This window comes from Argentina silus (assembly GCF_951799395.1).
Source record: "Argentina silus genome assembly, chromosome: 16".
NCBI classification, from domain to species: Eukaryota; Metazoa; Chordata; class Actinopteri; order Argentiniformes; family Argentinidae; genus Argentina; species Argentina silus.
In genome coordinates this window covers 16,579,906-16,595,392 of record NC_139670.1, presented here as the reverse complement: position 1 = coordinate 16,595,392, position 15,487 = coordinate 16,579,906, and the positions used below count along the sequence as shown (strand labels likewise).

Genomic DNA, 15,487 nt, shown 5'->3' with positions numbered 1-15,487 from the left:
ACACTGCAATGATTATTCATCACACACTGTCAGCCAGCATATGGCCTGACATGTACCCCGTGTGAAATGGTGCTGGGTGCCCAAGTGGTTTCACTGCCAAGAGATGATGTTGTCAGATCAGAGTGATTGCTGCTTGATGTGTTGAAGGTACAGCAGGGTGAGTGGAGCTTTCTGAAGTTTTCCATTTTTGATGGATTTCATATTGTGGTCAAACGCTTGTAACAAAACTGAAGCGACGTGGTATTCACAATTTGTAACACATGACATCTGGGGGCCACCAGTCAACCAACCAATCAATCAACCAACCAATCAATCAACCAATCAATCAATCAATCAAACGTTATTTATATAGTACATTTCAAACTTGAATGCAATGCTCTGCACAAAACTGTTAAAATAAGTCACAATATGGAAATCGTATAGACATACAAATACAGAGTAAAAAAACAAGTTTAGACTAGAACAGGGGGTGAGTGGAAGAGAAAACTGAAATGTCCCTCTCTCTCTCATGCAGTCCATTGCTGCACTGCACACTACTCTGGTTCTCAAAGGCCTAATGGGCCCAGAGTAGGTCTCCTGGAATTTAGCCTATACACTCCATTAAACACTCTCTAAAGTGTGTGTGTGTGTGTGTGTGTGTGTGTGTGTGTGTGTGTGTGTAGATGAAGGGAAGTAGGTTACTGGAGCACTGAGCGCCCATCAAGGACAACTGTATAAGTGTGATTATAATGTGATGGCTATTTATTACATTATTGGGAATGTGGCAAACTCTGTAACATCAAACACTTATGTAGGCTTAGCAGTTAGTTTTTGTGTTAGACTATACATTTACATTTACATTTACATTCATGGTATTTAGCAGACGCCTTTATCCAAAGCGACTTACAACGAATACATTTGTTTAAGTAAGTGAATCATCTATCCATCAGTCATCATAAGATAAAGTAATCAATGCTCGGGCCAGGGGCCAAAGGCAGTCACAATGCTAGAAGAAGGATATATATTATTTTTTTTATTAACAGGAGACAAACTTGTACAGGGGGGTAGAGCTATACTGTAATGCAGTTATACTGTAATGAAGTGTAAAATTGATTTTCCCATGAGAGACTCCAAACCCTCCCTGGTATCTACTGTAACATCGTTGTTATCTATTATCTTATACAACATATCTAGAATATGAGACATTTATTAACTCATATCGATTTAACCTTTATTCAACCAGGTTAAAGTCACTTTGATAGAAGACTTGTTTTCAAGACAGACCTGGAAGTCGTAATCTATGCCGTAAATCGACCATGATGTCTGATTTAATCTTGGACCTCTGATCTTTTTGCTGTTGATTCACAGGATGACAGTCTTCCTGAGGGAGGACAACACTGACAACCCCCAGTTCTGGAAGGTACAGTGACTCTCAACCAAGCCTTTCTCTCCCCCGGTGCTCTGATGCTACTGGGTCTTATATCATACATGTCTTACAGACACACAGTGAGTTGAACCAAGGAAGCTTGGTTGAAGCAATTAGCAACCTTTTATCTTCAATCGATGGGAATGGCAATTATATAATAATATTGTAAACTTGTAAAGTATCCCATTACTCCCTCTTTCATTGTTTAAGCACCACTTTGGGTTTCTTATCTAGAAATGTCGGGAAATCTCTGACCAATCAAATTGCAAGGTGAAAAATAAAGCAAAGACATGTCTAATTTCCACAGATCAGATCAGTGGTAGTTTAATCTAACAGGGAAACAAATCATCAACTGACAGCCCTAGTATTATTGTGTTTCTATCATATTCTGTGTTGTATTGTCAAAGAGGAGAGCTTGTGAGAGTAAGAATTTCATTGTACTGCCATACAATACACCCGCCTGTGACCCAGTACATATGACAATACGCTTTGAAGTGGAACTTTGTAGAGATACAGTATGGATGAGTTTCAGCCAGGTGTTGACTGACTGACCCATGACACCCCAAATATGAGAGGCTCGATCTCAGCTTTTATTTGATGGTATTTGTCTACCTATTGGTTTCACCGTTCAGAAATTACAAAAAAATTTATGCATAGTCCCCCTATTTCAGGTTACCCGAAACTAATGGGACAGATTTATCAAATGTCCAAATTAAGCACTTCGGTTTAGTATTTGGTCGACAATCCTTTACATACAATAACTGCCTGAAGTCTGCGAACCATCGACCCCACCAGACGTAGGGTGTCTTCTCTGGTGATGCTCTGCCAGGCCTGTACTGCAACTATCTTCAGTTGTTGTTTGTTTTTAGGTATTTTTGTCTAAAATCTTATCATCAGGAAATGAAATGCATGTTCAGTTAGATTTAAATCTGAACATTGACTTGGCCAGTCAAGACCTTTCCACCTTTTGGCCCTGAAAAACTCCCTAGTTGCTATGGCAGTATGTTTTGGGTCATTGTTTTACTGTATGATGTAGCGTCATCCAATGAATTTGGAGGCATTTGCTTGCACTTGACCTGACTGTTTTTGTACACTGCAGAATACATTCTGCTGCTTCCATGAGCAGTTACAATGATCAGCTGAGACAAGTTAGCAAGTTCTAGTGGCAGCTATACATGCCCAAACCTAACCCCCCTCCACCATGTTTCACAGATGAGAAGGTATGCTGTAAATCTTGGGCAGATCCTTTTATCTCCAAACTTTCCTCTTGCAATCACTCTGGTCAATTAATCTTATCTGTCCAAAATACCTTTTTCCAGATATCTGCAGGCTTTTTAGGTACTTTTTAGCAAACTGTAACCTGACCATCCTTTTTGAGGATCCACTGTGGAAGTCTTCCTTGGATCTACCAGCCTGTTTGCGATTGCTGAGCTCATCAGTGCTTTTGTTTCTTTTCATTGATGTTTAAAACTGTTGATTTTGGCAAGCCAAAGGGTTTGGTTATGTTTCAGATTTTTCAGCCTAATAATGGCTTCCTTGGCTTTCATTGATGACTCTTTGGTCCTCATGTTGACAGACACCAATAGCAAACTCCAAAGGCAAATACAAAACTGAGAATCAATACTACTAATACTCTTATGATCAATACTACTAATACTCTTATGATCAATACTACTAATACTCTTATGCCTGCACACATGATGTGAGGAAACACACCCGACTTACCAGAAACACCTGTCAAGCTAATTCCCATTACTAGTTAGTCCCATTACTTTTTGTGCACCCTAAAATAGGGGGACTATGCATAAAAAGTGTTGTAATTTCTGAATAGTGAAACCAATATGTACACAAATACCATCAAATGAAAGCTGAGAATCTCTACTTCAACCTCATAGCAATTGTTTGATTTATCAAAATCCAAAACGTTTGGAGTGTAGAGCCAAAAGAAGAAAAAAAATGCTTCCCTGTCCCATTACTAGGGCACTGTATATATAATTGCAAACCATTAGTAAAGCATTTTAAATTCATCACAGCACCACACAATAACCACACAGTGGTGAATATGTTTGTGTAAATCCATTTTGGAACATGAATATGAATGCATTGGCTTAGGGACTTTTTGGGTAATTGGGTCATGTGAAATGTTTCTCTTACATCAGGTTTGAATGACTATAAACACAGTAGTCACGTATTGGTTGATAGAACAGAGGGATGATGCATCCTTGGCATGTCTCACTTCAGCCCTTGTGTAGCACATGTTGTGTGTGTGGTGTGTGTGTGTGTGTGTGTGTGTGTGTGTGTGTTTATGCGGAGGCTGGTTGTGCTCTGTGTCAGATGCTGCAGCGTGCGTCGACCTGCGTGGACCAACGCAATCTGTTTTTTGAGGATACCGAGAGCTGAGGCGGGGTGGGAGGTGTGTGTGTGTGTGTGTGTGGGAGGGTGTGTGTGTGTGTGTGTGTGGGAGGGTGTGTGTGTGTGTGTGGGAGTGTGTGTGTCTGGGAGGGGAGGGGTAGGGATGAGTCATACTGGTGGAGAGCCCCTGCAGCGACTAGACTGCCTCCTTTAGCAGCTGTGTCTGTACACACAGACAGGCAGCCTTGGAGAAGGCAGCAGCGCACATTGAAAAGGCAAGCAGCTGCCTCCTACATCCACTCTAGAGACACAGCCTTCCTGCAGTTGAGAAACCTGCCTGCGTATGTGTGTGTGCGTGCGTGCCTGCCTGTGTGTGTGTGTGTGTGTGTGCATGTGTGTATGTGTATGTGCGTGTGTGTGTGCGTGCGTGCCTGCCTGTGTATGTGTGTGTGTGCATGCGTGTGCGTGTGTGTGTGCGTGTATGGGTGGGTGTGAGCAGCAACTGCAGGCTATCCTCCTACTCTTCCCTCTTGCCTGCTACGGCAAGCCGCATTTTTATGAATGGATCCGAAACAGCTGGGCGGGGCTAAGTCCTCCTCTTCTCACAAACACACACACACACACACACACACACACACACACACACACACACACACACGTCGTGATGTCAATAGGCTGAATGAACAATTCCCCCACTCATGCGGGAAAAGCCTTCCGACCCATAGCTCAGAACACAACGAGAACCCCCCCCCCCCTTTCCCACGCAGCCACCTTCATCCATCCCTACATGCATCCATCACCCCCTCCCCCCCCCCCCTCCCTCCCCACTCCCTCCTCCCTCCTCACACCCACCTGTCCTCCTATCAGATGAGCCGAGCGTCAGGAGGGTCGGTTATTATGGTGGAGAGCGTGACGCCAGCAAGCCCACCCCCACCCTCCTCTCCTCTCCTCTCCTCTCCTCCCCCCCCTCTCTCTCCTCCACCCTCTCTCTCTCCTCCGCCACTACCACAGCGCTATGAATAATCCATGCGGGGGGGGGCTAGTTGGAAGGGGCTAGTGCAGCTGCATCAGCATCAGCAGCGTTCAGCAGCGGCGTTCAGTAGCGGCGGTTAACGAGTGAGGAGAGATAGGGAGGACCGCGAGAGGACCGCGTCGAGCCGAGCCTCCCTCTGAAGAGAGACGGACAGAAGCATCGCCGTCGCATCAGGGACTACAGCACGTCACGCCACAGCGGATACCCCTATTGCCCCCCCCCCCTCTCTCTCTCTCTCCCTCCCCATCGTCCCTGCATCTCTGCTAGGACTAGTATCTGTGACCAGGACTGATAGCTGTTTTTTTGGGGGGGGGAGAAGACAACCAGGCAGAGAGAGAGAGAGAGAGAGAGAGAGAGAGAGAGAGAGAGATAGAGACTGCTGATAGCTGGGAGTCTGAAGGCAGCATGTTCTGTTTCTGTCTGCAGAGCTCCCTGCTCAAGTTGCAGGCTCTAGAGGTGGACGGATGCCCCTCTCTGGGATCCTCGCCCGAAAGCAGCCCGCCACCGGCCCCGGCTCTGGGGGACAAGGAGGATTGCCAGGCGCTGTACCACAGAGACCACCACTACCCCCCCGGGGAGGAAAACAGCCCCCCAGGTAAGACGATAGGCACCAGCCTCCCTTTACAGCTCAAACCTAGCCTCCTCTCACTCCCGTCTCTCTCCCTCTCCCTCTCCCTCTCTCTCTCTCTCTCTCTCTCCCTCCCACTGGCAGGCAGCTCACGGATCATGTTTTCATAATGGGATTCTTACCTCATGCCAACTATGTGTTTGCACGCTGTACAACTGTGTCATGTCAAGATCGGCGTCACGGCACAAAGCACATTCATCAATGATATATATTTTTTTTGTATCTGAATACCGGGTGGTTGTCTGTTGTAGTGTCCTATCGTATCGCGCTTGTCTCTATGTCAAATATCTTACACTTATTCTCCAGTGGGCGCACAGTTTTGAGTTTTGACTTCTACTGTGTGTAGGCAGTGTGCAGTGTGAACTGTCGTGGCGATATCGGGATGGCAGGGAGAGGGTTTTTGGCGAGGAAGGGCTTTGTCGCGGGTCTCTTTGTGTTTATTGCGCATGCCATGCTGTTGGGTGCCACTCCGAGCTGGCTGTTGCTATTAATAACAAGCAAGTGTTGCAGCCAGATCCACACTACTGCTTTCACACTGCCTCTACCATCCTCTCACCCGCTCCCCTCTGTCTTTTCTTTTCTAGATCCTTCCACTCTTTTCCCCCTCTCCCAGTCTCTCATGTCATCCTCCTCTCTCTTTCTCCTCTGCCCTCTCTCACAATCGCTTTCCTTTTCTTTTCTTTTTTTCATTTCAAAAAGAATATGTATGTATGACATTTATGTTCCTCTCCTCTCTCTCTCTCTCTTCTTCTCTGTCTTTTCCTCTCCTTTCCGCTCTTTTCTCATGCCTTTGTTTGTCCTCATACCCTCTCTCTTCCTCCCTCCCTCCCTCTCTCCTGTGTTGTGTTTTCCTCCATCTCTACCTCTCCTTCTCTCTGGCTACTCATACAACACAACTTGACAGATTTCTGCTTTGAAAACAGACCCTCCTACGCACACACACACACGCAGGTCCAGCGATCCCCACACACACACACGCAGGTCCAGCGATCCCCACACACACACGCAGGTCCAGCTATCCACACACACACACACACACGCAGGTCCAGCGATCCACACACACACACACACACACGCAGGTCCAGTGATCCCCACACACACACACGCAGGTCCAGCTATCCACACACACACACACGCAGGTCCAGCGATCCACACACACACACACACACACACACACTCCATTTGCTCTTCGTCTCTGTGAATGAACGGTTCTGAGTGTGAATGGAGACACACGCACACCCACACGCACACACACACACACACACACCCACACGCACACACACACACACACCCACGTCACACACACACACACCCACGTCACACACACACATACACAAACATACGTCACACACACACACAGGTCACACACGCGCGCGCACACACACACACACACACGTAACACACACACACACGCGCACACACACCCAAGTCACACACACACACACACACACACCGTCCCCTCGCCCCTCCTCTACCGAATGCCCCACTTCTTCCAGCATTGGTCCGTTCCTCCCACATGACCTGTTGGGAGTCAGCAGGCAGGCAGGCAGGCAGGCAGGGGCAGGGGCAGGGTAGCGTGGCGTGGTGTGTGGAGCATGGCCTGATGACTCACAGCTATAAGCCCCTGCTCCTAGGAGCTGCTGTGTGGTGGGGTTTTTTTTACAGATTGAATCAAAGGGAAACCGGTCATGTCCTGCTTTCCCGGTCTGTATGAGCGTATGGAGCCAAAAAAAGGGGCTGTTTTCCCCCCCGTTTGTCATTAGCACATCTGCTCCTCATGAAGCGGATGAGTCAGACCGCGGAGGCTCGTTGTGACAGAAGAGGGAGATTAAACAGCACGCTGTGATTGAGTGGGCGATTCAGGTTCCATTTCAGCTCAACGGCGCCGGCTTTGTCACGAGCGTGTGTCTTCTAAACGTTCACGCAGTTCGGCGGAGTAAGAGGGAGACAGTTTGAACATCCACATACCATCGCCGTTGTCATCGGCTTATTTCATTAGCGTTAAGAATTTTGCGGCGAAAGAGAAAAAAACAAAACAACATGTATTGGGAAATAGATGGGAATAAGGAGAGGAGTTCATTAGCTAGACTAGAGTGGGGTTGGGGGGATGTGGGGGGGGGGGGGGGGGGGTGTATCCATCAATCACGTGAGTGTATTCAAGTGATTTGACAGGGAGAGTGCACGTGGATCAACACGGTTTCCCTCAAGAGACAGATTTAGGCAGAAGGAGACGCCATTTCCATCTGGCGTTTCCCGTGTTTGATCTATGTGTTTTTGTCCGACCCTGTCACTGCAGACCTCCGGGCTGTCCTGAGAGTGCCCCAGGCAGAGGGAGAGCCCCAGAGTGACCCCCAGCAGAGCCCGGGGCCCAGCCGGATCCTACATCACATCACTGATGGGAACAGCCCCCTCCCCTCCCCCCGCTGCTCCAGCCTCAGCCAGAGTCAGCGCTTCAACACAGATCCCGAGACTGCCCCCTCGCCCCCCTGCTCACAGCAGTTCATCCTGTAAGACAACTGCTTGAGTGTGCGAGCGAGTGTGTGTCTGTCTGTGTGTGTGTGTGTGTGTGTCTGTCTGTGTGTGTGTGTGCGTGTGTATGCCTGTGTGTGTGTCTATGCGTGTGTGTGCTGCCCTTTTACCTCACCCACTGGCTAGGGTTCACTGTATACAGAGCGATGCTTCCTCAGCGCTGACATTTCATTTACAGGGCCTTGAGTCTACCATCGAAGCATTAGTCATCGCCCTGATATTGAGCTGGAGTTTCCAGACCAACTTCTGAGCCATTCGCTAAAGCTAGAGCTGACAGTTCTTTTGGAGTCTGGCTCAATTTTCACAGAAATATTTTTCAGATGTTGACCATATAGTCAATGTTGGTGAATGTTCATTTTCAATGAGTCTGACTTTGCAAACTATTTGTATTTTGTGTAATGACAGGCCGCATTCTGTCTTGGATGTGTGTGTGTTCTCCTCAGAGCACGTGGCATTGACAGAACTGAACCCCCCGAAGACACTAAAGATTCCCCCTCCATACCACTGGTCACAAGACACATCCAGACCCTCAAAAGGAAAATCCGGAAGTTTGAGGAACAATTTGAACAGGAGATGAATTACAAGGTACTCACTTCCCTTTCTTTCATTCAATCTGTCATTCGAAACAGAGTCGATCCTTGGAAACAAAAAGCAACAGTGGCTTTGAAACTTCACTTCAGAAACCATTGGACAGAAATAATTAGAAGGCGATCTCACAGGATATGTGAGGGATAATAACACATTGTGAAAGTTTAAACTTCCTCTTGCTTTCCAGTAAAAAAAAAAAAAAAAAAAAGTACCCTCATTTCCTACCACACACGGCTGTCTTAAAACAGGTTTGAACCAGCTCAATCCAGTTATTATCTGGGAACTTTAATTAAATATGTCTGTGCTGAAAGGGCCAGTCTGGCATAACTGCTACATGAAGCCTACCAGTCCAGAGGACCTCTGTAGCACCATATAGCAGGACACTGCTCCCTCTGCTGGCCAGAGATGTCACTGCAGCATTATTTTTAGTATTACGTGAGGGTTCATCTTTTGTTGTCTCCCTCAGCCCTCACACAACGACAAAACTGCCAACCCGGAGATGTTCAAGCTCATGACTGAGCTGGCCAAGTCGCGCAAGCAGCTCAAAGGTAGGAAATGACATGTCTGTCTCACAGTCCACATAAACACACATAAACACACACACAAACACACACACACACACATGGCTCTCATATGGCTGTCTAATTACTGCCTAGTTATTAATTTGTATACAGGCATTACTCATAAAACATATAAATCCATCTATCCTTTTGATACATATTGATTTGATTATTCTAGATACTAGATATCTAGGATTTGAATTCAATTAATAACATTCAAATCCAAGTGTTGTTATGAATATCACGGTGTATCATCCTCTGGCTGCAGACTTCATGGGAAAAAACCCTATATTTTTCATTTACATCGACATGAAGCTATTTGAGCTGAAAGGACGAGTTGTGCCTCTTAATATGTGTGTGTGTGTGTGTGTGTGTGTGTGTGTGCGTGTGTGCGCGCGCGCGCCCTTTTACTCTTAATAAGTCTACTCACCTCCCTCCTCTCCTAGACCTCAAACTGAGACAGTCGGTGGTGGAGATGCGGGGGCAGAAAAGCGGGGGCCAGACGGAGATCTGCAAGTACGGTAACAACCAGCAGGGTGCGCCAGAGCTGCAGCACAAACCCCCTTCCCTGGAAGAGACGGTGGAAGGCCTGCTCAGGAGGCTGAGGGAGAAGCGCCAGGCCCTCGGCCTCCCTGACAACATGAAGGTACAACGCCATCTGCAGGGACAGTATGTTCTCAGCAAACTCACACTGTGCTCCTCTTGTGTCCTCATGCGATTGGTGCTGGTGTGTGTGTGTGTGTGTGTGTGTGTGTGTGTGTGTGTGTGTGTGTGTGTGTGTGTGTGTGTGTGTGTGCATGTGTACATACAGTACAGGCAGTTGGTGCCTTTATGTGCTCTGCTTAGCATGAAATGACAGTTTGTTGACCAAATGTCCCATGTCTTGTCCTCATCATGCGTCCCCTCTCTTCTGTATGCAGGAGATGACTCAAAGGCAGATGGCCCTGGAGAAGATCACGCTGCAGAAGTGCCTGCTGTACTTTGAGAGCCTGCACGGCCGACCAGTAAGGCTTTTGCTACACTATATCTATCACCTACTCCAGCTAGCGTTAACCTTACATCTACCACCTACTCCAGCTAGCGTTAACCTTACATATATCACCTACTCCAGCTAACGTTAACCTTATATCTATCACCTATTCCAGCTAGCGTTAACCTTATATCTATCACCTACTCCAGCTAGCGTTAATCTTATATCTTTCACCTATTCCAGCGTTAACCTTACATCTATCACCTATTATAGCTAACGTTAGCCTTACATCTATCACCTATTCCAGCGAACGTTAACCTTACATCTATCACCTACTCCAGCTAATGTTAACCTTACATCTATCACCTACTCCAGCTAGCGTTAACCTTACATCTATCACCTACTCCAGCTAGCGTTACTCGTACATCTATCACCTATTCCAATGTTAACCGTACATCTATCACCTATTCCAGCTAGCGTTAGCCTTACATCTATCACCTACTATAGCTAGCGTTAACCTATCTATCACCTACTCCAGCTAACGTTAACCTTACATCTATCACCTACCATAGCTAGCGTTAACTTTACATTATCACCTACTATAGCTAGCGTTAACCTTACATCTATCACCTATTCCAGCTAGCGTTAGCCTTACATCTATCCCCTACTATAGCTAGCGTTAACCTATCTATCACCTACTCCAGCTAACGTTAACCTTACATCTATCACCTACTCCAGCTAACGTTAACCTTACATCTATCACCTATTCCAGCTAGCATTAACCTTACATCTATCACCTACTATAGCTAGCGTTAACCTTACATCTATCACCTATTCCAGCTAGCGTTAACCTTATATCTATCACCTACTACAGCTAGCGTTAACCTTACATCTATCACCTACCATAGCTAGCGTTAACCTTACATTATCACCTACTATAGCTAGCGTTAACCTTATATTTCCTGACAATCATTCATTGACACCTGGCACCAGCTGGTACAAAGTGGTGTTTGTTTTAATGAATATACCAAAGAAACCAAAATGTATATGTTTTTAAGGATTTTACCATACTTAAAAAAAGTCAATTCATAACTGACTGTAAAGTAAAGCTTACAGATAAAACTGATATTTCAATGGTTGTGGTAGTAACTGTGTGTGTGTGTGTGTGTGTGTGTGTGTGTGTGTGTGTGTGTGTGTGTGTGTGTGTGTGTGTGTGTGTTTTGACAGGGCACCAAGCAGGAGAGGAACCTGGTAAAGCCCCTCTATGACAGATATCAGATGGTCAAACATCTACTGTGTGCCAGTCCTACTATCACAACCATAGTAAGTGGACATGCAATAGTGCTATCTTTGATATTACTGTTATTGATTACTGATATACTTTATGTGAAATTACCTTCTTTGCCATTGTTATTATTTTTACTAAACCATACTTAATTTTTCAAAAATGTCTTTAGTATCTAGGAGTTATTGTGTATAAACAATGTCAGCTGGGCTCATAGTATTGACTGACTGCAGTGCAGTGATTATGAGACACACAATTGTGTCTCATATCTATGAGTTGCTTGGACATTGCATTGAAAAAGTCTGTTTTTCCTATTTCTCCAAAATATTTCTCAAAGCGGCTCGACACTCAGTGGTGACAGAATAAATATAGACCAATTTTCAGAAATATCCGTTTTCCACCATTTTCATTAAAAACAGATTGTGTGAACATTTTGCATACCGATTTTGTGAGACAAGAACAAAAAAAAAAAAACTTTGCTCACAATGTGGTAGTAACATAAAGCAGTGCATTGAAATGTCTAGAAGTTTGCAGCTGTTTTCATTTCAAGTCCATCTTTTGCAATTCCGCCCTCCCATGTTAAGTCAATGGATAAAATGTCTATGCTAATACATGTATGACAACGAATGCCACCAGGATAGTTAGACGAATGACTTCAGTCTAAAGAGGAAGTATTAGGCTGTTTGAGAGAAACCCAGTGCTGAGTGTAGCCTATGTTGTTTGAAGTACAGTAGCCCAACAAAGCTATTGTATCAGCAAACAAAACTAAGTATGTTGGAAAACCCTGTCAGAGCATAGGGCAGATTTAGTTATGATCCAATTTCTTGTCTTTTTGGCAACTAAATATCTACCTTAAAACATATTTTTTTGTGTCCATATTGTACACTGAGTGCTGTCGAACTCATTCGCTGCTTTGCATTGCAGGAGGAAGAGGAGGGTTCTGATGAAGACTACGTTCAGAACCTGACCAGGCCCATGCCCCCCTGCAGAGGCACCGCCCGGCCCGTGTCTGTGGAGGAGGACAGCGACAGAGACAGCGACTCAGCCGCCTTTGTGTCGCCGCTGGACGAGGTGAAGGCGGTCCGTCTGCCCGCCATTACCATGTCCAACCTCCACGAGGCTTCCAGGTAAACACTCACCGCCCCTCTGCATAGAGAGCTGGTGATCATTGGATGATGAATCAATCCAGATGCTTTTGAGCATCATGGGATGTAGTGTACATACACTGACCTCCTCTACTGAGAGTTTAGACATTGGATGTAAGGGTGAAGTGTGGGGCATCACTAACACTTTGAACCGGTAGTCAGATATTCAAAGTGTGATTAATGGAGTAATAATGTATGATATATACATACAGTATATATAATGTGTACATACATATGTATGTATTATATATACATACATACATATATATATAATATATTCTGTTTGTATAGCGCTTTTCAATTACTAGTCTGCCCCCCTCTAGTCAAGAGAAGAGAGAGGAAGGCATTCTCACTCAGCACTGATAATATGTTTTGCAAACTGATGCATAAATAACCACAGGATGATGACTCCAGTCTAGGAAATACATTTAGCTCACAGAATATACACACTTATCGTCATTTACATTTTCTCACCATCGCAGGTCTGAGCTGCTTGAGTGCCTTCGAGAGACACGAGCAGAGAAGAAAAGGCGGCGCAAAGCCCTGAGAGAATTCGAGGAGCAGTTTTTCAAACAGACGGGAAGGTAAGAGTCTCTGGACACAGGTCTTGTGGTGTTTTAACATGTTTTAATGAACTGTTATGTCATGTTTGGCTTTTTAACATGAAAAGGAAGAAATAAAAAGACAAAAATCCACTAAAGATGTCAGCTTAGTCAGCAAAATGGTACAAGGAGCCTAGAATCCACACACCTACTCAGCGCAACACAAAGTGACAGACCAGGAAACAAAAACATACATATATATACACAATATATTAGCAAATACATTGACGAAAATAAAATACATTTTCCATTATTCTCATACCCACCGATGTACAAAACTATTTCAATAAGGCAACACAAGGGTTAAATCCATGTTTGACATTTGATCATTGTAATACAGTATGTGTCTGACATGTGTGTGTTTTTAATTTCCCTTAATCTACACAAGGACCGCACAGAAAGACGACCGCACCCCCATGGCTGAGGAGTACCACGAGTACAAGAACCTCAAGGCCAAGCTCCGCCTACTGGAAGTCCTCCTCAGCAAACAGGAAACAACAAAGACCATCTGAGAGAAAGACTCTTGTTTAATGTTTCCCCTCAGAATTGAGTGACTCGGATTTGGGACCAAAAAGGATGTTTTATATATATCGGACAGGACATGACATGTTTGTGCCATTCTGACACTGCGATGCACTTTAATATCAATCACTTTGGGTTGACAGGAAGTACAAAATGGTCATTTTAAGATTGGTCCTTGTAAACAAGGCCTTTTGCTGTCTGTGACAAAGATGCAACATATGAAGTAGTCCTCTATGGAGACGTACAATAGACACTTTATTCAGGAATCACTGGAGAGTGTCCAAGCTATAACTGTTGTTTCAGTACAAAGAAAAAAATAATGAATATGTTCAACTCTCTCAATGATATATGGCACTTTATTTTCAAAGGGAAGGTTTTTTTAGCCAAAGCCTAAATCATATGCAATTTTCTTCAACTTCGTTTTAGATTTTTGCTAGATTTGTAATTCTGGAATAATTACTGGTATGACTACATATTTGTGGTAGAAACAGAACATAATATGCATGTAATTGGTCTTGCTACTCAGAGTCAAAGACATGGAGATCATACAGTACAGTATGGAAATACCCAGCATTAATCCTACAGTTAAGACTTGTGTGGATTCAATACGCCCAGAACTTTGACTCACAACATATGCAAAAAGCCACATATTACCCCCCCCCTAACATGAAGATATTGACAGTCACAGAAATTACAGATAAAATAATAATGAAATGAGGAACATTTGTTTGACTGAAATTGAGTGGAGGATAACCAGAAAATACTGCATGAATTCAAGTGCACCTTTCATATCCAATGTTAGTACCGTGTAAGGGTCAGAAGGATTGCACTAGACATCGGTCCTACAGTAGGTAAAATGAAACAGGTTCAATAAATGATCATCTAAGGTAATAAGTTATGAGTATTTCATAATTTTCCTCAAACAAGGGAAACCTATAATATACCCACTGCATTTTGTAGCTTTTTTACGCTGTAATCTTAAAGTTGGGGAGGTCTAATTTTTGATAGCTCACAGCTTAGTGAAAGTTGTTTGCGTGGAAAATCTTTTGTCTCCAATGTGCCACTTTGAATGATGAAATGTGAACAATAGACGCCTTTCAAAATAACTCAAATGACTCTCGCTGTGTGCAATTCTGCTTGTCACTCAAGTATACACAATCAGAATCACCTTCAGACTGACTCCTACTGCAATCAACTATTACAATCGTGTTCCCTGTCTCTGCATGTCGACCAAGGTATATTGTTGAACTGTTGTACTACAATCAGGTGTGGTTAACTGTGAGATCATATTATCTACAGTGCATTCAGAAAGTATTCAGACCCCTTAACTTTTTCCACATTTTGTTATGTTACAGCCTTATTTTGAAATGGATTGAACTATTTTTTTTCCTCATCAATCTTCACACAATACCCCATAATGACAAAGCGAAAACAGGTTTTTAGAAATGTTTGCTAATTTATTTAAAAAAAAAAACTGAAATATCAAATTTACATAAGTATTCAGACCCTTTGCTATGACACTAGAAGTTGAGCTCAGGTGCCTCCTGTTTCCATTGATCATCCTTGAGATGTTTCTACGACTTGATTGGAGTCCACCTGTGGTAAATTCAATTGATTGGACATGATTTGGAACGGCAAACACCTGTCTATATAAGGTCCCACAGTTGACAGTGCATGTCAGAGCAAAAACGAGGCCATGAGGTCGAAGGAATTGTCTGTAGACCTCTGAGACAGGATTGTGTCGAGGCACAGATCTGGGGAAGGGTACAAAAATATGTCTGCAGTATTGAAGGTCCCCAAGAACACAGTAGCCTCCATCATTCTTAAATGGAAGAAGTTTGGAACCACAAATACTCTTCCTAGAGCTG

General features: G+C 44.3%; 1 protein-coding gene across 1 annotated transcript; it reads left to right on the top strand.

Annotated features, from left to right (window-relative positions):
* Positions 1 to 1,348: 1,348 nt before the first annotated feature.
* fam13c (family with sequence similarity 13 member C) lies at positions 1,349 to 14,949 on the top strand (the record flags this gene model as incomplete). The annotated part of the gene is made up of 11 exons (XM_083688218.1): positions 1,349 to 1,399; positions 5,217 to 5,385; positions 7,715 to 7,925; positions 8,391 to 8,532; positions 9,002 to 9,083; positions 9,542 to 9,741; positions 10,016 to 10,099; positions 11,293 to 11,388; positions 12,275 to 12,477; positions 12,978 to 13,079; positions 13,486 to 14,949. 11 exons carry the CDS (start codon positions 1,349 to 1,351, stop codon positions 13,607 to 13,609), a joined length of 1,464 nt encoding a protein of 487 aa, XP_083544344.1. The 3' UTR covers positions 13,610 to 14,949.
* Positions 14,950 to 15,487: the final 538 nt, after the last annotated feature.